The sequence below is a fragment of the Sus scrofa genome, chromosome 8 (assembly GCF_000003025.6).
Source record: "Sus scrofa isolate TJ Tabasco breed Duroc chromosome 8, Sscrofa11.1, whole genome shotgun sequence".
NCBI classification, from domain to species: domain Eukaryota; kingdom Metazoa; phylum Chordata; class Mammalia; order Artiodactyla; family Suidae; genus Sus; species Sus scrofa.
Genome location: NC_010450.4, coordinates 82,676,936 through 82,700,933, shown reverse-complemented (window position 1 = coordinate 82,700,933; position 23,998 = coordinate 82,676,936). Strand labels below are relative to the sequence as shown.

The 23,998-nt window shown below is 45.1% G+C and overlaps 1 protein-coding gene across 7 annotated transcripts in view; it reads right to left on the bottom strand.

Moving 5' to 3' along the window:
- The window catches only part of ZNF827 (zinc finger protein 827), a 187,132-nt gene that overhangs the window by 82,758 nt on the left and 80,376 nt on the right, over positions 1–23,998 (bottom strand). For all 7 annotated transcript variants that reach the window (XM_021101536.1, XM_021101535.1, XM_021101538.1 and 4 more), the window contains one exon: positions 2,244–2,483. In XM_021101536.1, the coding sequence (XP_020957195.1) occupies positions 2,244–2,483 (240 nt within the window). The remainder of the gene's footprint in view (positions 1–2,243; positions 2,484–23,998) is intronic.

The following is a 23,998-nucleotide window of genomic DNA, read 5'->3' as shown; positions in this document are numbered from 1 at the left end:
GCACAAACACAGCCTTTGTTTGAGAACCTGGAGGCTGCCATTTTCAGCACCAACTGATAGCTTCACAGCTATGGGTGGTGTCATGAGGCCAACGAGAAGGTGAGCTTTCATGATGGCATGGAGATTCCAGCCTCTTTCCTCTTTTCTAGTATTTTTCTTCTTTTTTCTTTTTACTTACTGGTTTATTTTTAAGGTCACACCTGTGACATATGGAAGTTCCCAGGCCAGGGTTTGAATTCGAGCTGTGGCTGAAACTTATACCACAGCCACAGCAACACGGGATCTGAACCACATCTGTGACCTATGCTGAAGCTTGAGGCAATGCCAGATCCTCAACTCACTGAATGAGGCCAAGGATTGAACCCACATCCTCATAGACACTATGCTGGGTTCTTAACCTGCTGAGCCAGGACGGGAACTCCTCTGGTATTTTTCCTAGGGGAGGAAAGTCCATACCTAACTAATGAGGCAATTAATGGGTGTTTTAAATTTGTCTGCCATAACAAAACAGAGTTTATCAAAATACCAGTGACAAACTCTAATGCCTAAACTTCAATATGTAGGCCAACACTTGACCAAGGTAAGAGTATTTTGTGTTTTTAAATAAATCTGAATTTTATATATGTCTAGTTCATCCATCTCAATCACATTCAAACAATAACAGTATATTAAGTTTGATAAGGACAAAGCAACCTAAACGCCCATCAATAGAGGAATGGGTAAATCTAGAAGATGTGGTCCATATATATACACAATGGCATATTATTCAGCCATAATAAAGAATGAAATAATGCCATTTGCAGCAACATGAATGACCTAGAGATTATCTAACTAAGTGAAGTAAGTCAAACAGAGATAAACATCATATCTTGTACATGTGGAATCTTAAAAAATGATACAAAGGAACTTATTTACCAAATAGAAACGGACCCACGGACATAGAGAACAGATTTGTGGTTACCAAAGAGGAAAAGGGTGGGGGAGGGATAAATTTGGAGTTTGGGATTAACATATATAGATTACTATATAGAAAACAGATAACCAACAAGTACCTACAATATAGCACAGGGAACAGTACTATTTCGTGATAACCTATAATAGAAAAGGATCTGCAAACATATGTGTATGTATAACTGAATCATTTTGCTGTACACTTGAATGACAACACTGTATATCAGCAACACTTCAATTCACAAAAAGAACATTGTAACACTATCTGATGTCAGTAAAAGTTTCTAACGACTGGAGTTCCCGTCGTGGCACAGTGGTTAACGAATCCAACTAGGAACCATGAGGTTGCGGGTTCGGTCCCTGCCCTTGCTCAGTGGGTTAACGATCCGGCGTTGCCGTGAGCTGTGGTGTAGGTTGCAGACGCGGCTCGGATCCCGCATTGCTGCGGCTCTGGCGTAGGCTGGTGGCTACAGCTCCGATTCAACCCCTAGCCTGGGAACCTCCATATGCCGCGGGAGCGGCCCAAGAAATAGCAACAATAACAACAAAAAAATAAACTTGGTTCAGATTTCAGCTTTTAAAAAAAAAAGAAGAAGAAAGTTTCTAACGACACAGAGTATGCAGCTTGAAAGAGAGATCAAAGGGAGCAACTGAGGTCCTAGGACCCTCACCTGTTCTATGAAGATAGGTAGCTGAGCTGGTGATTAATTCCTACACTTTGAATTCTAGGTATTCGAAGTCAAAAAAGTTGGTGTACGGAAAATGTTCTACTAGATTATGGCTGGAAAGAGCCCTCACAGTTTCCTCCTTGGCATCTTCTGCTTTTCCCTTTCCTTGATTTTTGGGGGCGGGGGTGGGGTGGGGGCAAGAGACAGTCAAATCTCATTAATTCTGACCACATTAATTTGAAATTTACCGTGATTCAGTCACTGTTGGAGTAAACTGAAGTTTATCTTTTTGCACATTAGGGGGGGAAAAAAAAAGGGCTGTTAATCAGATTAACCACCTGAACCGAATTAGAGGTGAAATGTTTTGCCCCAGCAACAGGGATCCTTTGCGCAGAATTGAATACAATTCTCATGTCACATGATTGTTAACTATTTATTAAAGAAAGTTCGGCAGGAGTTCTACTGGGCCACATTTGATTCACTGTTCGTTTGAGTGGCGGTGTACACGTTCAGGTAACACAATGGATTTCTGTCTAAAAGCATCCTAGAACGCAGGTGTTTTTCTCCTTCGTTAGAGAGGTCTTCCCTCCAATTATTGACATTTTCCCCCGCCAGGAAACGTACCTGACAGCTGAAAAAGAAGCTCGGAAGCCATCTTCACAGAGATGTCCTGACTGAACAGGTTCCTCTCCGGGGGCACCCTGCCTTCTGGCAGCTTCTGTAAGGGTTCCGTTTTCTCACGCCCGATTAAAGTGCTATAGCCGACATTCCGGCTGGGTGATACGGAGGCAGGGGAGTCCTGCACGTCCACGTCCATGGGTTCCTCTTTAACCTTCACCATCTGAGTGTCCTTGTAGCTTTCCGCTGCAAGCAGGTGAAATGAAGAGAAACAGAGACACCAAGAGTTTCTTAATTCTGAACCAAACCCAAGTTTCTGATCACAGAAGAACAACCAGGCTGACATCGAGGAGTAGTTTAGAAGAGAGCAAGCACCATGGCACAGTGTGGGACGCAATGGTTTGAAAAACTTCTGATCTGACCCAGCTGGTTCCCAGAAGAGCTGGGAAACTGAAGCCCAGAGAAATCAGGTGACTTGCCCAAGGTCACACACATGGAAGCAGGACCAGGAGTAGGTCTCCAGGTCCAGAACCAGATTTCCTGACCAGGGTCTCCCGACCACTCCTACAAGCCCCTTCCTGTCTGCCATGCTGCTTCCAGAACTTACAGAAGACATGGCACATACCTGTTCTTGGTTTGTAATTTCCCTGAATCAAATAAGAGCAAGGATAGTCATGATTTTTTGCCCTTTATTTTTAAGCTCTGATCAATTTTTTTCTTTCTCTTCCAGGGCACCTAACTTAATAAAGGCTAAATGGGTTGATTCAACTGACATCTTGCTGGGAGCTAGTAATCCGCAAGACCACCTAGGAAGTTAATTGTAGCCCAGGGATTAACACTTTGAAAAAAACAGCAGACTTACATGTTATAATAACAGTTCCATTTACTGACTGCTCTGGCTCTAGTTATGGCTATTGAATGTTTCATCTTTGGAATGAAACATACATTTACTTTGCAAGGCTGGAGTGTCCTTATGTCCACGTGTTCCTTAGAGCTAATGAGAGGACACCTTTGAAACAAGGTGGGACAATCAGCTCAGACATTAATTTGGGTCGCTTTAAAGTAAAACCACACTTTCAAATCAGTAAGCACTTATTAGTAACTACAGTGTCCTCAGCATTGTAGAAAACACCAAAACCAAAACTAGACAGATATTTAGATAGATAGATAGATAGATAGAAGAATAAGAAACTATATAGGTAGGTAGGTAGATAGGTAGATAGATAGATAGATAGATACACAGACAGACAGACAGAAGAATAAGAAACAATATTGGTAGGTAGGTAGGTAGGTAGGTAGGTAGATAGATAGATAGACAGACAGACAGACAGACAGACAGAGACAGACAGACAGAGACGTGGGTTGAATGGTGGCCCCTAAAAGATATGACTATGTCCTAACCCCAGGAACTTGTGAATGTGATCTTATTTGGAAAAAAGATATTTGCAGATGTGATTAAGTTAAGGATCTCAAGATGAGATCATCCTGGATTATCCAGGTAGGCCCTAAATCCAATGACAGGCATCTGTATAAAAGACAGAAGAGGACAAGACAGATACAGTAGAAAAGGCTATGTGAGAACAGAGACAATGCAATAGACTGAATGTCTGTGTCCCCTCCCAAAATTCATATGTTGAAACCTTATCATCCGTGTGACGATATTTGGAGGTGGGGCCTTTGGGGCGATTAGGTCATGAGGGAGGGGCCCTCATGAATGGAGTTAGTACCCTCACCAAGAAGACCCCAGGGGGCTCCCTTGCCCCTTCCTCCACGTGAGGACACAGTGCAGACACCTGATGATGAACCAGGGAGAGGGCTTCAGCTGCCAGGGCTGGCACCCTGATCCTCGACTTCCGCAATCAGAACTGTGAGAAGGAGTTCCCGTCGTGGCGCAGTGGTTAACGAATCCGACTAGGAACCATGAGGTTGCGGGTTTGGTCCCTGCCCTTGCTCAGTGGGTTAACGATCCGGCGTTGCCGTGAGCTGTGGTGTAGGTTGCAGACACGGCTCGGATCCCACGTTGCTGTGGCTCTGGTGTAGGCCGGTGGCTACAGCTCCGATTAGACCCCTAGCCTGGGAATCTCCATATGCCGTGGGAGCGGCCCAAGAAATAGCAAAAAGACAAAAAAAAAAAAAGAACTGTGAGAAATACGTTTGCTGTTGTTCACAAGCAACAGTCTGAAGTTCTGTCACAGAAGCCCGAACAGACTAAGACTGACACTGGAGTCATGCAGCTGTGAGCCAAGGACTGCCTGGAGCCACCACAACTGGAGAAGTGAGGAAAGATCCTCCTCTAGAACCTTCAGATTTCAGACTCCTGGCCTCAGGCTGTAAGGGAACATATTTCTCTGGTTCTAAGTTACCAAGTTTGTAGTAATTTGTGATGATGATGGATGGATGGATGGATAGACATAAGAATAAGAAACTAGATAGATATATAGATAGAGATAGATGAATAAGAAACAATATAGACAGATAGATAGAAAGAAAGAAAAATAAGAAACAGGAAACAAGACAGGAGATAGACAGATAAACAGAGGAATATAAAGCAGGCGCTGATCCAGGGCAGTTAGGCGATATGACAGGGGAAACCTCATTGCCGTAGGCTGGGTTGTCAGAGAAAACTAGACTTTCCTTGCTAAGTAGGAGACAGGAGAAAGTCAAGTCCATGCCTACTTTATTGATTTGCAGGAAAAACGAAGGAGTATTTTTAATTAAATGATTAAAATTAACATGGTGCCATCAATAAGATCTTAGGTAAGAAGGTGTGCTAATTGTGCTTTTTCTTCCTGACATGTTACACATGCTTCTCGGAGAAAACGACTTGTTTTTTTGTCAGCAACTAAACTGCAGGCAACTGTTCTACTTAATTTAGATCCCTCCCCACTCCCCCACTCCTGCCAAGCTCCTTTTTTTTTTTTCTTTTTTCCTCTGCAAGTCTGTGAAGCTCATACAAACCAGGTCCATTGATTCAATCAGGATTTTTTAAAAAAGGAAAAGAATATGAAGCGTTCCCAGTTACATGCCTGACTTCTTTGCCTTTCTTTCTAGTCCATCTGATCCTTTCTTGAGTACAAACGGTACACTCTCCCCCTTAAGGATTTGGGGACCTGACAGCCATCCCATAGATGCAGTCGCCACACATGGTGCCCTCTTTGTGTCCCCTAAAACTACTCAGGATTTTTTTTTTTTTTTTGGTCTTTTTGCCTTTTTCTAGGGCTGCTCCCGAGGCATACGGAGGTTCCCAGGCTAGGGGTCTCACCAGAGCTGCAGCCATCAGCCTATGCCAGAGCCACAGCAAGGGGGATCCGAGCTGCATCTGCGACCCACACCACAGCTCACGGCAACGCCGGGTCCTTAACCCACTGAGTGAGGCCAGGGATCAAACCCGCAACCTCATCATTCCCAGCTGGATTCATTAACCACTGCACCATGACAGGAACACCCAAAACTACTCAGGATTTAGAAATGAAACCTTGCAAGTCATCCTAAGGCTTGAAGACTGGCACATAGGAATCCTAGAAAAGGACTCATTTAGTTAAAAAAACAAAAAACAAACCAAAAAAATCTCAATAACATAAAGAAAGCCTCAGCAAAGCTAGAAAGAATCTCTATGATTTATCTTCCCCAAGGCGCTTTCCCCCAGCTCTGCCCCTGGACCAGAAAGCACCTGGCTGTTTCCACCAGTGGATTAATGAAATCAGTTGTTAAAAGCTACTTGGGATAATTTCAAGTATGATTTTCCACGAAGTGCTTTCTGCTCTTTCTGATGGCAACTCTTGACCTTTCAAAAATGCACAAAACACTGACTGCTGATAAAAAAAAAAAAGACCTTTAGCATTTGTAATCTACCTGATACACTCCAGACTCCCCGAGAAGAGTTTTCAAACTGATATGTCAATGGGCAACTGAGACATAATTCAATAAATATTTTTACAGTCCTTCTCCACTATGCAGTAGCATCACTGCCAAATGTTTTCTTGTCTTTTTTTTTTTTTAAGTAGGGTTTCTCAACCTCAGAACTATGGCCATTTGTGGTAGAGGCTGTGCTGTCCACTCTAGGATGTTTAGCAACAATACTCCTGGTTTCTGCCCACCAGACAGCAGGACCATCAGACCCCTGGCTGTGACAACCATAAATAGCTCCAGACATCGCCAATGTCCCCTGGAGGGCCAAAGCACCCCAACTGAAAACCACGCGCTGCTGTCAAGTTTTTGCCACACTCTTGTTTTCACCCCTTCCCCCTGCCGAACATACATTTACTCAGCATCCAAACCAAAGAAGAAAGAAGAAGCTCCTCCTAAGTTCTCGGTTGGTTCAACACCATCTCAGCCTGGCTGGCCGAAGACACAGGAGGCAGGCTAACTGGAAACGACGTTTCTGCTACAGATCCTACCTGGTCCCCAGGCCAGCTCTTTCCCTTCGGCTTGGGGTATCCTAGCAGAACAATGGGTGAATTAATCATTCCACTCTTAGACTCCCATCCCCAGGGACATGTCTACACATCCAGGGTTGTATGCTTCCCCTCCACGCTCCCCACATACATGGTAGATCCTTGGGCGACAATACAACTTGTGCATTATGCATCCTCTTCCCACATGACAGGACACATCTTAATGTTTATTCCAGGGGCCTTGACTGCTATTTCTTTTTCTTTCTTTCTTTTCTTTTTTTTTTTTTTTTTTTTTTTTTTGTCTTTTTAGGGCTGCACAGGCTAGGGGTCAAATCGGAGCCACGCTGCCAGCTTACGCCACAGCTCACAGCAATGCCAGCTATTTAACTTACTGATCAAGGCCAGGGATTGAACTCGCATTCTCATGCATACTAGTGGAGTTTGCTACCATTGAGCCCCAATAGGAACACCTCTACTGCTATTTCCAGAAAGAACTTGGCACAGAGGAAAAGATGAGAGAGGGTTAACAGTACATTATGCCTGGAAGGTGGGCCGTAGGTAACTGGTAACTGCGATGCTAATGTGTGTTTTGTAATCTTTCTATGATAAATATGGATATTTTGTCATTTACCTAAACTTAAAACCTTGGAAAACAATGACAATATGCCCATTAAAAAAAAAAAAAATGCTACCTCCTCCTCAGCAGTGTTCAGAACAATGTGCATGCCTGGTAGCATCAGAGGAGTTGACTGGCCATCAGATAAGCCCTTCAAACTCTGCTTGGCAAGAGAAGGGAATAAAGCAATGGGGATGCCATAACACGGTCTTTTCTGTCTTCATAAACACAATATATATGAGCCATCAAACTGGATTATTTCATTCATCAGTCACTCGGTCATTCTATAATCTTCTCTTAACGTCTCCCAGGTCCTAAGAACTATGACAGATGACTCGTGGGATTCAGAGGTAAATAAGACACGGTCCATGCCCTCAAGCAGTTCAAACCCAAATGGATGGATGATCAGTCAAGTACAAACAGCCCTCTCATATAAGAAGTAAAATTAAAAAACAGTGTGGGAAGTTCCCATTGTGGCGAACGGAAACAAATCTGATGAGTATCCGTGAGGATGCAGGTTTGATCCCTGGCCTTGCTCAGTGGGTCGGGGATCCAGTGTTGCCGGGAGCTATGGTATAGGTCTCAGATGCGGCTTGGGTCCCGCATTGCTGTGGCTGTGGTGTAGGCCAGCAGCTGCAGCTCCAATTCGACCCTTAACCTGGGAACTTCCATAAGCCATGGGTGCAGCCCTAAAAAGCAAACAAAACAAAACAACAAAAAAACAGTTACAAGGACGCGTTAAGGAAGATCACACACTTTCAAAGCACAAAGGTGGAAGTGACCTCTGCTGGGGGTGTTCTGGGACCATCACCTCTGTTTGGCTGCGGTGCCAGCACTGAGGGGCAGAGCTGGTTCCTTTAAGCAGGACGAAGAAGGTGTCAACATAAAAGCAACTCTATGTTCATCTGCCACTGTCTCCTTAAACCTGTCTGGTAGGAAAATGTTCCTCCCCTTTCCTACAATAATATAACATAAAACCTAACAGCTCTTGGAAGAGCAAAAAAATAGTCCTGAGTCAGAATCAAGAAGGTGCAAACCCCCCCGCCCTCATGTTAACCCAGAGTCCAACTATTCTGTGTGGTGACCCTGGTCCTCCCTGGAAGGGTCCAAGTCACCTGTGGAAATGGTAGGGCCAGCTCCCTCCCCTAGAATTAGAGAAGGAGGTGGGGGGAGGAGAGGGAAAGAGAGGGAAATTTCCTCCCTCGCTGTCCTGCTCTATCTAGAATGGTTTTACCCAGCAGACATTTCTCTCATGGAATTGGGGTCTTTGGAGACCTTTCATTTGGCCGTGATCTCCATGCATTTCCTTTACCTGGCTAAACGCAGGCCCCCTAGCCTGGGCTCGCTTATTTCCTCCACCGCCCCTAGGGACCCCGAGGGCCCCCATCTCGCGCTGGGCAAGGCGACCATCAGTTCTCTAGCAGCCCCACCAGCAGGCCTGCTGGACAGATTTCAGACAACATCTTGGTTGACCCTCCTGTGGGAATCTGGTCCACGCTGGGGCCCTGGGGAGCAGCTGGCTCTTTATTTGATCAGACAGAGAGGGCACATTCAGGCCCCACACGGCCCAGCAACCTCTCTCTTCCACCCAGACACCCAGGCGGTTTGCCCCCTCTTACCCCCTAAGCTCCCCAGGCTGATATCGGCACCAGGCCACCAGGCCCCTACTGAGGAAGACACAAGACAAACTTCTCGGAGGCATCTCTCAAGCCCTGCTCTCTAGATTTGGGTCAGAGGCTGAGACCCTTCCTCCCGTCCTCACGAGCCTGCAGTAGGGCAATGAGAGCCCAGTGCTCTCCAAAATCCCCTCACCCCAATTTTTAATAACTTCTCACTTTTTAAAAAATTGAAGTATAGGTGACCTACAAATGTTGCAGGTATAGAGCAAAGTGATTCTGTTACACATAGATACATACATATACATATATATATATTCATTTTCAGATTCCTTTCCACTATGTTCTTATAACATATTGAATATAATTTCCTCCTATATGGTAGGTCCTTATTGAATGACCTTCATACTCTCTCAGTTTGGCCAAGAGGTCCAAAAGTTTGTGTGTGTGTTGGAGGGGGGGTAAAATATACATAACATAAAATGTATTTTCTTTTTGGTGGGGGGCACAGCCATGGCATATGCAAGTTCCCAGGCCAGGGGTTGAATTGGAGCTACAGCTGCCAACCTATGCCACAGCTACAGAAACGCCAGATCTGAGCTGTGTCTGCGTCCTGCACCACAGCTCATGAAAACCCTGGATCCTTAATCCACTGAGCGAGGACAGGGATCGAACCCACATCCTCATGGATACTAGTTGGGTTTGTTTCCACTGTGCCACAACAGCAACTCCCTAAAATGTATCACTTTAACCATTTTTAAGCCTACAGTTTGCTGGCATTAAGTACATTCACGCTGTCGTGCAGCCATTGCCACCATCCAGCTCCAGATGTTCATCTTCCCCACCTGAAACTCTACCCATCAAACACCAACACCCCATTTCCCCTTCCCTCAGCCTCTGGCAACCTCATTCTACTTTCTGACTCTAGGCCAGGAGCTTTCATATACATGTATTTTTAATTCTTCATGATGGAGCCTTGGTACCGAAGCTAGATCCTCCATTTAACACGCTGCTTAACAAAGAGTGTCAGGTTATCATCCAGAGAAAGAACGCTGGAGAGGCGGGGAAGGGCAGAATATAGAATCTTAGATGCTGAGCCCTGAAGGGAGCCAGCCTTCAGGGGGAGCAGCACAGTCAGACTGCATTTTTGAAGGCCAATCGGCAGGTGCACTTGTACAGGATGAAGGGGCTGGAGGAAACGGGAGTTGACAGGGATGGACTTACTACAGTCATCCATACAAGGAGCTGATGAAGGCCTGAGCTGAAAGTCAGGAGGGTAAGAAAAACTCACAAAACATTCCAGAGGTTGAATGCAGAGGCAATGGTGGTGGACTGAACAGGGGTCTGCATCAAGAATAAAGAGACCAGTGAGAGAGTAGTCGTGAAGTCTTGTGCGTGGTCTGGATAAGGGAGAGGTGAGATTTAAAAAAAAAAGACAATTCTATCACTTTTAAACCTCTGAGATTTGGAAAATGCTATGAATAAGAGTAGAAAAAAAGAAAAGTTGGGTTTGGGAGAAATACGAAGGAAGACTTGCAGTTCTGTTTGGCTAAGCATCTGTGATTTCCCCCAAGAAGTGATGGCTTAGAAGCAGCAAGAGAAGAACCCCTGGTGACACACACAGATGGGAAGTCCTCTGAACCCAAGGGGCTGGCGGTGAGGTCAGCAAGAGAGGGCGAGTAGTTGATGGGGAGGAACTGTCACCATCTACTCCTACAGAGGAGAAAGAAGGCAAGAAGCCAGAAGAGTGGTCCAGCAGGGCGGGTCAGTGCGCGGAGCCAGAGGGGGGCAGCGAGCAGAGGCCTCGCACACTCCGGCCCTTGGGCTCTGCACCTTTGCAGCGATTCTTTTCCTTAGTTTCTGCCCCATGTAAAGCCCCAGGCCCACTCTCCCTGCAGCACTGAAATATTCCAGCTGCCTAAATTTGTGCTGCCATCCCTCACCTTATTCCCTTCGTAAATACCCCAATAAGGCCCTATACAGACTTCAAAACGACTCAGATGTCCCCTCTGTGAGCTGCCTTCCTTTACTGTCATCAGATGGCACCCTTGCTTTCCTCTGTCCTACCTCGAGATCATCCGACCTTGCTGACACTGGACGGCACTGCAGATGCGTTTCCCTTCTTTACTGAATACTCAGTGACAGTCTGCTTCTGATTTATCTTTCAGCCCCAAGACTTCACACATCTGCTATGATTAATGTCTGCTTGTCACATGCATCACCTGAGGCTGAGCACACAGTAGGTATGCAATGCTCTTCTTCCTCCCCTGACTCTTTGGCCTGCCACAGACACTCACACATGCTAAGGACTTGAAACAAAATACAAAAGGGTGCAGTACTTGCAATGGCACAGAAAGAAACAATGGTCACTGACCAGTCCCTCTCTGGATGGCTATCATGATCCTGAGCTAGTGTTTTTGAATTCCAAGAAGCTTTTAAAAGAGCCTCCAGAAGTGATGCCAACGACGCCATCTGGAAGCAGTTCACTTTCTAGAGTGCTACTCCTGTCAATCAGATAAATTAAAAATCGTTCATCTCCAACTTGCCATCCTTAAAGATACAAAGTTCTGGGTTGGGCACAAAAAACGCAGTCTAGGTATGAAAACTGATGCCTGGAGGGGTCAGGTGTATAACTTAACACTCCGTGAATGACAATGCAGGCTGAAAGGGCCAAGTGAAGGGAAACAGATGACCAGGAACAAGAAAAGAGCCTGCACGGGGACACCACACCGCAGCAGCGCCTTAATCCCACAGGCATCTGATGAAAGTGAGCTTCTGTCTTCCTTTGCTTCCTGTCCTTGCCAAAAGCAAGATGGACTGAGGAGGTCTTTCCTGTGGGGCTTGGGGAAAGACCAAGCCCCACCTACTGGAAACAGAAGTGTCATTCCCCAGAGGTCAATGCTAAGCCTTGCCCATTTGTGTTCTCAGGATCAGCAAGGTGGGGGTGAATCAGCCTCAGGGCAGCTGCTCCCTTCCCTGTTACTGGAGCTGCGCCCCCAGTGCAATTAGACAGATGCAGCTGCATTCTTGTTATGAAAATTAAGAATCCTGGTGCATAGATGCTGATGGGATTCTTCCTTCCCACTTTTCTCTCCTACCCCATCTCTCTCCAGAAGCCATCCCCACAGAACAGAAGTACATGCCCACTGGGATGGGTCTTACATTCTTTTTTGGGGGTGGCGGCGCACCTCGGTATATGAAAGTTCCCAGGCTAGGGGTTGAATAGGAGCTGAAGCTGCTGGCCTACACCACAGTCACAGCCTCAGCAAAGGGATATGAACCGCATCTGCGACCTACACCACAGCTCACAGCAACACCAGATCCTTAACCCACTGAGTGAGGCCCGGGATCGAACCTGAAACCTCATGGATACTAGCTGGATTCTTTTTTTCTTTTTTGTCTTTTTGCCTTTTCTAGGGCCGCTCCCGCGGCATATGGAGGTTCCCAGGCTAGGGGTCAAATTGGAGCTGTAGTTGCTGGCCTATACCAGAGCCACAGCAACATGGGATCAGAGCCACAGCAACACGGGATCTGAGCCACATCTGCGACCCACACCACAGCTCACGGCAATGCCAGATCCTTAACCCACTGAGCAAGGCCAGGGATCGAACCCACAACCTCATGGTTCCTAGTCAGATTCGTTAACCACTGCACCACAATGGGAACTCCACTAGTCGGATTCTTAACCTGCTGAGCCACAATGGGAACTCCCAAGTCTTACATTCTTTACAGGACTAGATGAATACATGCTTCTCCATGGGAAATTGGATAGTAAACTTCCTTTGTCTCTATGAGGCGACCCTGAGTTCATTGCCACAGCATCCAGGGTACAGTGATCCTCAGTGGGAAAAGCTCCCCACGAGCTCCCAGTCCTGCTCTGTGGCACAAAACCCCTGACCCATGGTGGCTGCCACATCCCAGGAAGGAAAACACAGACTCCCACCGTCTCTACTGGACACCTCAGTCATTTGTTTCTGGGTAAAAAGAGAAGAAACACTCCCCACAAGAGGAAACAGGGGTACAGCAATTCTTAGTTCTCCTAACATACAAGAACCTTAGAGAACAGCATTCCATTACCTCTTTTTGGAAGAGCAGAATGGGAGACCCATTCTCTGGAATGAATAGAAATGCACGGTCTCTAGACTTGAGGATAACAGCACAGCCAAGGGCACGGCTGCTGAATGGTGTGAGATAGGGAACTGAATTTCACCCCCCACCTTGGTTTAAAAAAAATAGTATTTTTCAACATCAGAGTTTACACACACACACACACACACACACACACACACACACACACACTTCACCCAGAACCCCACAGGATTAACTGAGCAAATTAGGAGATCAAACCAAGATCTATGAGGAAAATACACAAAGTTCTGCACAAACTTAAATAATTCATTAAACAATTAATTAAATTAAACCATCTTTTCCAGGTGGTGAAACAAATCTGCACAGTAATCTAAACATTAGGAGGGAGTTCCCACCATGGCTCAGTGGTTAACGAATCTGACTAGGAACCATGAGGTTTTGGGTTTGATCCCTGGCCTCGCTCAGTGGGTTAAGGATCTGGCATTGCCGTGAGCTGTGGCGTAGGCTGCAGACGCGGCTCGGATCCCTTGTTGCGGTGGCTCTGGCGTAGGTCAGCGGCTACAGCTCCGATTAGACCCCTAGCCTGGGAACTCCCATATGTCATGGGAGCAGTCCAAGAAATGGCAAAAAAGACAAAAAACAAAAAACAAAAAAAACCCCACAAAACAAAACAAAAAAAAAAAAAAGAAAACACTGAAACAAAAAAAAACACATTAGGAGAATCTTGTTTAAAATAATGGAGCCAGGGCTTTTTGGATGCTCCTCCCTTTCCCTCTTCTTCTCTTTCTTCTTCTTCTCCTTCTCCTCTTCTCTCTCTCTCTCACACCACACATTTTTTATTCCTCTAGCCATTTCAAAGATGCTTGATCAGAACTGGCCTTTCGAATTGGATCACCTCTACCATACATGAACTTGGCCTCCCCTCTCCGTCAGTAGACTACCCAGCGACTTTGGAAGGAGAATGAGCACCGTCTGGAGAGCGCACTAGGCACAGGAGAATTCACGATTAAGCGATGGGGGTAAGCAGGGGGGCAACTCAGAAACACCCAGTGAGGAGTACTGTGTCCCATTCTATTAATTGTTCTGAGTCTGCAAAGAACAAATACGCCCTAAAACTTCAAAGATAATAAAGAGTAAGACCAGGAAGTTCCCTTTCAGGGGTCCAAGAAACAGATCATTTTCCATCAGGGCAAAGCCCTTGACGCTTATTCTTCTGTCCATTTTCCAACAGCTTGGTCTCCCCTGCAGCAGCAAGCAATTGCAAGAGGGCCCTGCCTGAGATACGCTGCAGGGCATTTGCTAGTGGATTGACCACAAAACTGAGCCCAGAGCTTCGGCACAAGTTTTGGGCTCGATTCAGGGTGTGGCACTGCCTAGGGTTCAGCCATGAAGTGGGGTCACTGACAGAGGGGAAGGTCTCCCCTCATAGTCACACAGAAGATGATCACAGGTCAGAACACCTCCATCACACTTCACAAATGCTGCATTCAATTTCCCTTTTCTCCAAAGGACAAGAACGAAATTCCTTCAGTCCCTGGGGGCGGTGAGAGGTCGGCTTCTCCAGCCAGGAGACGATGTGGAGAGGCCTAGTCATTATCTCCTGAGCTCTGTGTGTCCCAGCGCTAATGTAAAGCCCTCCCAATCGCCTTGTTTTCTTTTCATTGAATGAGTTCACCAGAAATTAGCTAAAGAGGTGCCTTTAGACTGCCTGCCATTTGGTAACATTCCAAATGATCTCATTTTTAAAAAATTAACCTATTTTTCATCTAATGTTCAGAATATACTTTTCTTGTCACACATTTAAAAAAAAAGAAAAAGGGTCAATGAAAGTATCTGATCTAAACTTAAAGCTATTTAACATCATTATCCTTTGCCATTTAATAAATCTAAGTCCCCCTCGTCTGTTGTCATGAACTGGCCTTTTTCTATCCTTCTAGGAACCTGAATTCAGGAAGGGTTGGTGGGGGAGCGAGTGTGCATGTAGGTTTTAAACGGAGCTCCTGCAAGATTCAGTAGAATTTCTGCTGACGGAACAAATGACCACAAAGCAAGGGCCACCTCTATCTGGTGATGGGTTGGCCACTGACTGATGCTTCATGAGGAAGGACAAGGGCAGAGGAAGTCCTTCATGCCGGAGGAGAGGAAGGAGCAGAAGAAAAGCTTTCTTTCAATAACTGAGTTTTACCAAACTTTTCGATATTTTCCACTAACAGATGGTAAAAGGGCTTTAGTATATGCAGACAAGTTTGAGATGCTTTTCTTAGGTGGTGCTAAATATTACTCCATCGTGTCCCAAGGATATCTTTGTTGAGAAGCCCTGGCTGCTTCTCTCCCATCGGTCAATGTTTCCAGCAGGCAGGGAGGGGCTGGCAAAGATGGTGCGGAAAGCAGGACCCTGCGTAACAGCAGAGACTGGAACCAGCAGCCACCCACGTCAGCCCGGGCGGCAGTCGACAGGGTATGAAGAAAACACAGGCTCCTGCGGGAGGGGGACCCTGGCTTGTCCACCTTGGTGTCCGAGTCCCCCAAACAGGGCTTGGAACACAGGAGGTTCTCAATAAATAGTGCTGAATAAGTGAAAGAAAACCACCACCACAAGAAAAAGACCCCAAAGGAGAAATGGAACGCTACGATGAGAAGTGGAGAAAGTACAGGGTATGTTTCAATCCCAGGCAAACATCAGAAACTTTTGCTAAAAAGTACCATCCTGACCGCCAATGATGCATGAGTCTTAGCTTCTGAGGGGGCACCGTCCCGAGTACCATGGCTGTGGGCATCCTTGAAGTAGAGATGGGACCGTCTGATGTGTCCTCTTGGCGCTCGTTCCCGTACTTCTTGGAGACATGGGGTGACAGCCCCACGGTGCGTTTGTGCTGCATTTCAACCTTCTGTCCAAACATTTTAAAAATCAAAGCCACTTCCACGTAGTGTCAGTGACTCATTTTAATGTCACTTCCTCTCTTTGTTCCTGTGTCCTCTGGTGAACAGGTAGTAAAGAGCAACAGTTATTGGGGATGGAGGGTGGGAGGTCACAGTTATTGGGGACCTAACTAACTGGGGGCTAACTGAGAACTAGGTCCCGTTATATCCAAGGTGACAGCGTAAGCCCTGCAGTCCCCAAGAAAGCTGAGAAGGAGTCAGACTTTCTAAGAGAGACAATGCTTTAGGAGAAAACATTTTAAAGAGAACGAGGGTGGGGAGTTCCCATCGTGGCGCAGTGGAAACAAATGTGACTAGGAACCATGAGGTTGCAGGTTCAATCCCTGGCCTTGCTCAGTGGGTTAAGGATCCAGTGTTGTCATGAGCTGTGGTGTAGGTTGCAGACACGGCTCCGATCTGGCATTGCTATGGCTCTGGCGTAGGCCAGCGGTTACAGCTCCGATTGGACCCCTAGCCTGGGAACCTCCATATGCCTCAGGTGTGGCCCTAAAAAGACAAAAGACAAAAAAATTAAATAAATAAATAAATAAATAAATAGTACCAGGATGGAATAACCTGAGTTTAAAGGTTTTGGCACAAGTAATTTAAAGGAGACAACCCTCAGTCTTGATTAAATTAGCCTGACTCTCCAGCTTTTTTCTTTATTCCACAGCTTGAAAAAAAAAAAAAAAATGATCTACATATTACCCACTGTGTTGGCTACATAAGCCCGGATGGATTCCAAGTAAAAATACCTACTGCTATTTAAATGCAGAGTGAGGCCTAATGATTCTGCTCTCAAGAGAGGCCCCACAAATCACTGCTATGTCGCCTTCGGTCCCACTTGAATCAAGTAGATGGATCCACTTGACCCTTCAGCCAAGACAGAGAAACAACATAAATGTCCAAGGATAAGAGGAGTGGTTAAAGAAGATGTGGTACATATATACAATGGAATATTACTCAGCCAGAAAAAAGGAGTGAAATAATGGCATTTGCAGCAACATGGATGGATCTAGAAATGATCATGCTAAGTGAAGTTAGTCAGACAGTGAGACACAAACGTCATATGCTATCACTCATATGTGGAATCCAAAAAAAGGACTCGACGAACTTATTTGCAGAACAGAAACTGACTCACAGACTTTGAAAAACTTATGGTTTCCAAAGGAGACAGGTGGAGGGGGGGATGGATTGGGGTTTGGGATGGAAATGTTCTAAAATTAGGTTGTGATGATAGCTGTACAACTATAAATATAATAAAATTCACTGGATTAAAAAAAAAAGTGACCCTCACCTCTTGATTCTGGATGTGAGATAAAACATGGTGAATCGTGAATATAAACTGGCATCGCCCCCCAACCCCCACCCTGGCTGGGGAGACAGGTGACACAAGCCCATGGCGAGCCACAGGAAGCCAGGAAATGCACTCGAATCCAGCTGCTATCCCATATTTAGACAATAGGGAGTAAATCAACTCCCAGCACAAACTCAGGCAGGCCTCAATATGGGGCACGTATAGAGGTGGGGAGAGCAAACAGAAAAGTTATAAGGAAGAAAGATCAAGAAGGTCACAGGTCCTCACACTCTGACAAGGAGAAGATCCCACTCTTCAATCCTTGGCCTTTCTGGAAAAGTAACAGAAGCCGTAAGGGAAAAATAGTTCTTTTCCAGGAAGCTTCCCATTCTTGGGCTGACCCGGGCCCTCCCCTGCCCAATGGAAACGGGCCTTGTCGCCCTCACCCTGTGTGTACCTCCCGGCGCTGAACGTGGCTGAGGGGCCCGGGTACCACTGACCAGTTGAGCCTCTGCGCAGTAGGATGCAGTAGGTCGGTGAGACCAGTCTGTACCCAGATGGGCGCAGAAGGCATGGGGCTTAATTATACACGCAAATGCTCCCCTCCTTTGACAGGAGGAAGTTAAAGGTGAAAGGTTAACATGGCGATGAGAAGAAAAGCCACCGTGGAATGAGAATGTATTAGACCTCTCGTTGAGGCGCACAAAGGCAGGGATCTCCCTCCCAAGACCATCACTGTGATAACACAAAGCCGGAAAGTCTGAAGGGCGGAGCCCCGGGAAGCCCTGATTGCTAAGAGATGCTAAAGCTGGGAGAAGGTACATGGTTTCAGGGAAATGTGTCCTAAATGAACAGAATCTTTGGTTACTCAGATGTTTGCATCCACACTACGAGTTCCCTCAGAAAATAAAGCTTCGTCTTAGAGTTGTCACCATCCAACAGTATTTACAAATGGCCTCTCCTGTGCCACAGTCTGTGTTGTGGATGAGACAGTGTCTGCAGAAATGTTCTCTATTTATATCAGAAAACAAAAAATGACACAGGAACCCAGGAGGAGGGCGTGCCATGCCAACAGCCAACACACTTCTGAGGTGCCAAGTCTTAGTTTTCCGCTCAGTAGTGTAAAGGATCTGGAACCCCTTCACCAGGCCTGGCCCCTCCTTGCACCCCCTGCCTTAAAGCACCCCCCTCACCCCCCCACCCATCTAGCCAAACAGAAAAGGAATCTGTAATGAAGGTGGAGCACACGAAATTCCTTTCTGAGCTCTCGCCTGGCTTCTGGGAACACAGGCCAATACAAATTTTCGTGGCTACATTAACATATGAGCAACAGGCAGATGATAACAGAACAAGAGCCCTTTAGAGTCCTGCCTTCCTTCAGGAATCCCAGGCCTCAGGGCAGGGGGTGGAGGAAACAGGGTCAAGAAAGCAAAAGGGTGGCCGAGGAGTGAGGGCTCTAAAGGGGAAAGGAGGAGCAGAGGTGCTGGCCTGGGGTGTGAGCCCTGAAAGCTCCCACAGGAGGTGTAGGGAGAGCAGCCACGCAGGTGTAAGGCTTCAGGGATTTGGAAGCTGTGTGTGGAATTATAAAGTAAACAGAAGGGCACTTCCTAAACAGGCAGTAGGTGGAACACCAGCTACAGTGGGAGCTTCTGTTAGAAGCCAGTCCCCTGTTCTTGCCGGGAGGGGAACCACCCTTCCAGAGCTGTTGAGACCTCCCATCTCAACTATCAGGTAAATCAACAATCAGGTAAATAACACCCAGGTACATCCTCTGAGCTTAACTAGACCTAGACCTTCAAGAAAAGAATTCTCAGAGTTCCCGCTGTGGTGCAGCAGGTTAAGGAGCCAGTGCTGTCTCTGAGGTGGCAAGGGTTTGATCCCCAGCCTGGTGTACTGGATTAAGGATTCAGCATTGCTGCAGCTATAGCATAGGTTGCAGCTGTGGCTTGGATTCGACCCCTGGCCTGAAAACTTCCATGTGCTGTGGGTATGGCTGGAAAAAAAAAGTCTCTGGGTATATAAAAATGTCACCTTTTTATCTTATTAAAGTGATCTATTCCCTATCTGTATAAGAGTTTTTGCAAACTCAAAATATCTGCAATTCTAAGTTTTCAAGTGCTAAAAAAGACAGTCTAATACCTTATTTAAGACTTAACTTCCCCAGTTACAGGTTTTCTGTGTATGTTTATATACACACAGGTATATCCTGAGAGTTGCTTAGGATACATATATGAGAGTGTGTGTGTGTGTGTGTGTGTGTGTGTGTGTGTGTGTGTGTGTGTGCGTGTATATATATATGGCAATGAGGAAAGTGATCTCATCAGTTGTAAGCCCACTATTGGTCATGGTCATTAAAAGTCATTTAAAAAGCTGACACAGGAGTTCCCATTATGGCTCAGCGCTAACGAACCCGACTAGTACCCGTGAAGACAAGGGTTCGATCCCTGGTCTCATTCAGTGGATTAAGGATCTGGCGTTGCTGTAAGCTGGGGTGTAGGTCACAGACACGGCTCGGATCCTGCATTGCTGTGGCACAGGCCAGCAGCTGTAGCTCCTATTCGACCCCTAACCTGGGAACCTCCACATGTCATGGGTATGGCCCTTAAAAAAAAAAAAAAAAAAAAGAGCTGACATGTAAATATTCTTTGCCATCAGCTAAAATACGGAATGTTATAGCCAATACAGAAATCAGAGAGGTCAACTCCAATATGGAAGTATTTATTCCATAAATTGGGTTTCATAGGCTTTACATCTGAAAATTAAACATGGTGCCAATACAAGTAAAGACAGACTTTCATGTTACTATTAAATAACTCTTCATTTTTTACCCAATTTTTGGCACTGTAGAAATGTGATTATTCCCTAATTAGCCCAAGCAACAAGCCACAAAAGAGAGATAAATTGAATTAAAACCTTTTGCACAGTAGATAGTATCATCAAGAAAGTGAAAAGACGATCATCAGAATGGGAGAAAGTATTTGTAAGTCATATCTCTGATAAGGGACTTATATCCAGAATATATAAAGAAATGTTACAATGCAAGAGTAAAAAGACAGATAACTCAATTAAAAAGTGGGGAAAGGACTTGAGCAGACATTTTTCCAAAAAAGATATACACATGGCCAATAAGCACATGAAAAAATGCTCAACATCATTAGTCATCAGGGAAATGCAAGTCAAAACCAAAAGGAGATACTAGTCACACCCAGCTCCATGGCTGTAATAAAAAATACAGATAATAGTAAATTTTGACAAGTCTGTGGAAAAAAATGGAAACTCTCATACATTGCTATGGGGATATAAAATGGTGCTGCTGCTTTGGAAAACCGCTTGCCAAGTTTCTCAGAATGTTAAAACACAGAGTTACCATTTGACCCAGGAATTCCACTCCTAGATATACACTCAAGAGAAACAAAATGTAGGTATACATAAAACTTGTACAGGAATGTTCTTATCAACAAAAGTTGGGCAACAACGCAAATGCTCAATAATGGATAAATGGGTAAACAAAATGTGGTATAACCATTTAACATCATGTATAAAATTAGTGCTACATCATTGGGGTATCCATTCCAATAACAGCCACTGGGATATTATGCAGCCATAAAAAGGAATGAAGTGCTGATTCATGTTCCAATATAGATGAACCTTGAAAACATTACCTAAGTGAAAGAAGCCACTTATTATATAATTACATTTGGGTGGAATGTCTGCAATAGGAAAATCTACTCAGTGGCAGTAGATTAGGGAGGGGGTGGGGTGGGAATGGAGGTGGGGAGGCAGGTAGTTGCTAATACGTACAGAGTTTCTTTGGGGATGATGAGAATGTTTCATAAAAAGATGTACACTTCAAATAGGTAAATTTTATGGTATGTGAATTAGTTCTCAAAAAAGATGTTTAGAAAGTGAGGTGTTTTAAAAAACAGTTAAGTCCCCTCTAAAACATGACAATCTAAAATATATACATTATTAGAAAAGTAAGATACTAGATTCAATGAGTTTCTCCAGGTGCTCAAAAAAGTTAGAAGTGGGAAAAAAAGCATTTTTCAATTTCAGACTGATTAGACTAAGCCATTTCGACATGTATATGCTTTAAAATTTCTCAGGACCATGTATTTGACAACGTTATAAGACAACATTAATAAAACAAATGAAATACCTTCTTTTAACTGATACTTCCAAATTACTCTTTAACTCTTTTAGCTTTTTTAAATTATTATTTTTTTTTTTTTGGTCTTTTGTCTTTTTAGGGCCGCACCTGCAGCATATGGAGGTTCCCAGGCGAGGGGTCAAATCGGAGTTGCAGTTGCTGGCCTACACCACAGCTCAGGGCAATGCCAGATCCTTAATCCACTAAGCAAGGCCAGGGATCGAACCTGTGTCCTCATGGATGCTAGTCAGATTTGTTTCCACTGAGCCACAAGGAAGTCCATAACTCTTTTATAACTATGCTACCATGTGCACCTGTTCACCTCAGGCAGGAGTGAACTCTATTTTCCACTATATGTGAGCAAGGAAACAGGTTCCATTCACCATTCAATAAGACACCTTATAAGTTTGAAGGAGGGAAGTATGAGATGACATTAATATAAAACAAAAACACCTATTTTCCATCCTTGTAGATTATTATTGAAGTTATACTGAAGTTTATAAAGTTTGATAGACTACAATTTTCCAAGGGAGAAATACCAGCTAGAAGACTGAATAGCTTTTGCCCTGAGAAATTATTTAGCTAAAATCTCTAATTTATCTCAAGGAATTAGAATAGAAAAGCCTCTGTCTTGTTTCTGATTTTAGTGGGAAAGCTTTCAGCTTTTCACCATTAAGTATTATATTTGCTGTGGGTTTGTCATAAATAGTCTTTATTATATTGAGATATGAGTTTGGGATTAGCAGATGCAAACTATTATACAGAGAATGGATAAACAACAAGGCCCTACTGTATAGCACAGGGAACTATATTCAATATCCTCTGATCAACCATAACAGAAAATGATAGGAAAAAGAATACACATACACACACACACACACACAACTGAATCACTCTGCTATATGGCAGAAATTAAGACAACATTGTAAATCAACTATATTTCAATAAAATTAATTTAAAAAAGAGACTCCGACATGATCTTTGATTTGTTGGGAGTGGAGACGGGGAGCTTTTTCCTCTTAAAAGAATGCATATATTTCCCGGGAATAATCATGACATTTAATAGCAAAGAACACGGAAAAAGAGTATGATCTGAGGCTCACAACCAGCACTGTCTTGATTTATCAGGTACACGTGCCCTTCTAAAAAAGGTTCCCAGATACCATTATTTCATAATAAATTAAAAGGAATCTCTGCTGAAGAGAGACGATTCTTCTTGAAATGTGCATCTAAGAAAGCTTTATTCTCTTGTCAGTTTCAACCTAAGGCGCTCTTTTGGGGTGGACAAAACTTACTTCTCCAATTAACCGTTTCCTTAGCACAATGCTTCTCAAAACTTAGCTTTCAGAATCACTTGTAGGGCTTGTAAAACACTCCATTTCAGGAGCTCCCTGGTGGCTCAGGGGGTAAGGACCCAGCGTTATCACTGCTGTGGCTCTGGTTATTGCAGTGGTGTGGTTTCGATCCCTGGCCTGGGAACTTCCGTATGCCTGGGGCACGGCAAAAATAAAAACCAAAAAAATCCCCGCAGGATCAGCAAGGTGCATGGCAGGGCTCAAGAATTTGCATTTCTACCACTTCCTCATCTTCTCCAGCTCCTGCTGACTCTGCTGGTCTGGGGACTGCACTTTGAGAAGCACTGCCTGAGCACACAGAGAGCTGGCGCTGGCGAAGCCAAGTCCTGACCCCGCCCATCACCGAGACTCTGCCAGAAAGGAAAGGCAAGCTTCACCCAAACCCATTTACATTCAGTCTTGAAATAACAGCAATGACCATTATCTGCTCCTTGAGCTTTGAGGGTCCACACAAATCGCTTATCTTCTCGGTCTCCTGCCACCCTCCCTCTCGCCCATCCAAGGCACACTTCTGAGGATTCTTCTCCGGGCAACCCTACATGATGGCAGCCTGTCGGCCCAATATGCTCTGATCCCTAGAGACAGTATTAGTTTCCCCTGGTGGGCCTCTGTCGGAGCTGAGGCGATCAGCTGGAATTTGGGGCTGAGACTAGGAAATTTCTGTCCAGCTGCTCTTCTGAACAAGAGGTGTACTTGGAAGCTGTGGGCAGTTGCCATTTTCCACCACGGGGTCTGGTGAAGAAACAGCCCATCTGAATGCACAGAGGAGTAGGAGTGGGAATGACAGAGGGGCTCCTGGTTCCATGGGGTCCCCCAGTCCCTGGCTGCAGTGGAGGCCTGACACCACCCTGCCTGCATCCCTGCCCTTAGGATGTTCCCTAAATCAATCCCAAGCCTGCACCTTCTGACAAATTCCTCTTTCCTGCCCAAACTAGCTGGAGGATTTGTCACTTACAACCCAAAGGGCTCTAATGAAATCTGTTAACAAAGCCAACCTCTGGGTACTTTTCCTCTCTGCTTCAGTTCATCTTGGAGATTAAATTCCCCTTAAAACTTCACCCCACCCAAGCTGGCTTAATGAGTATCTCTGAGCTGAATCCCTATCTTAGTAGGCGATTCCCTGAACCCTACCTCATTACATATTTCAAATCCAGGGCCTGCCTGGATTCCTCCACAAGAGGCAGTTATAATTTATATTTCTCTCCAAGGCAAGGTGAGTATAAGTGAATATAAATCAGAAATGAATATAAACCCAGGCAGTGTCCTTCTTCAAGCACAGAAATAAGATAACCAGCACACATCTTTCAAATCAAGGTCTAATGTTA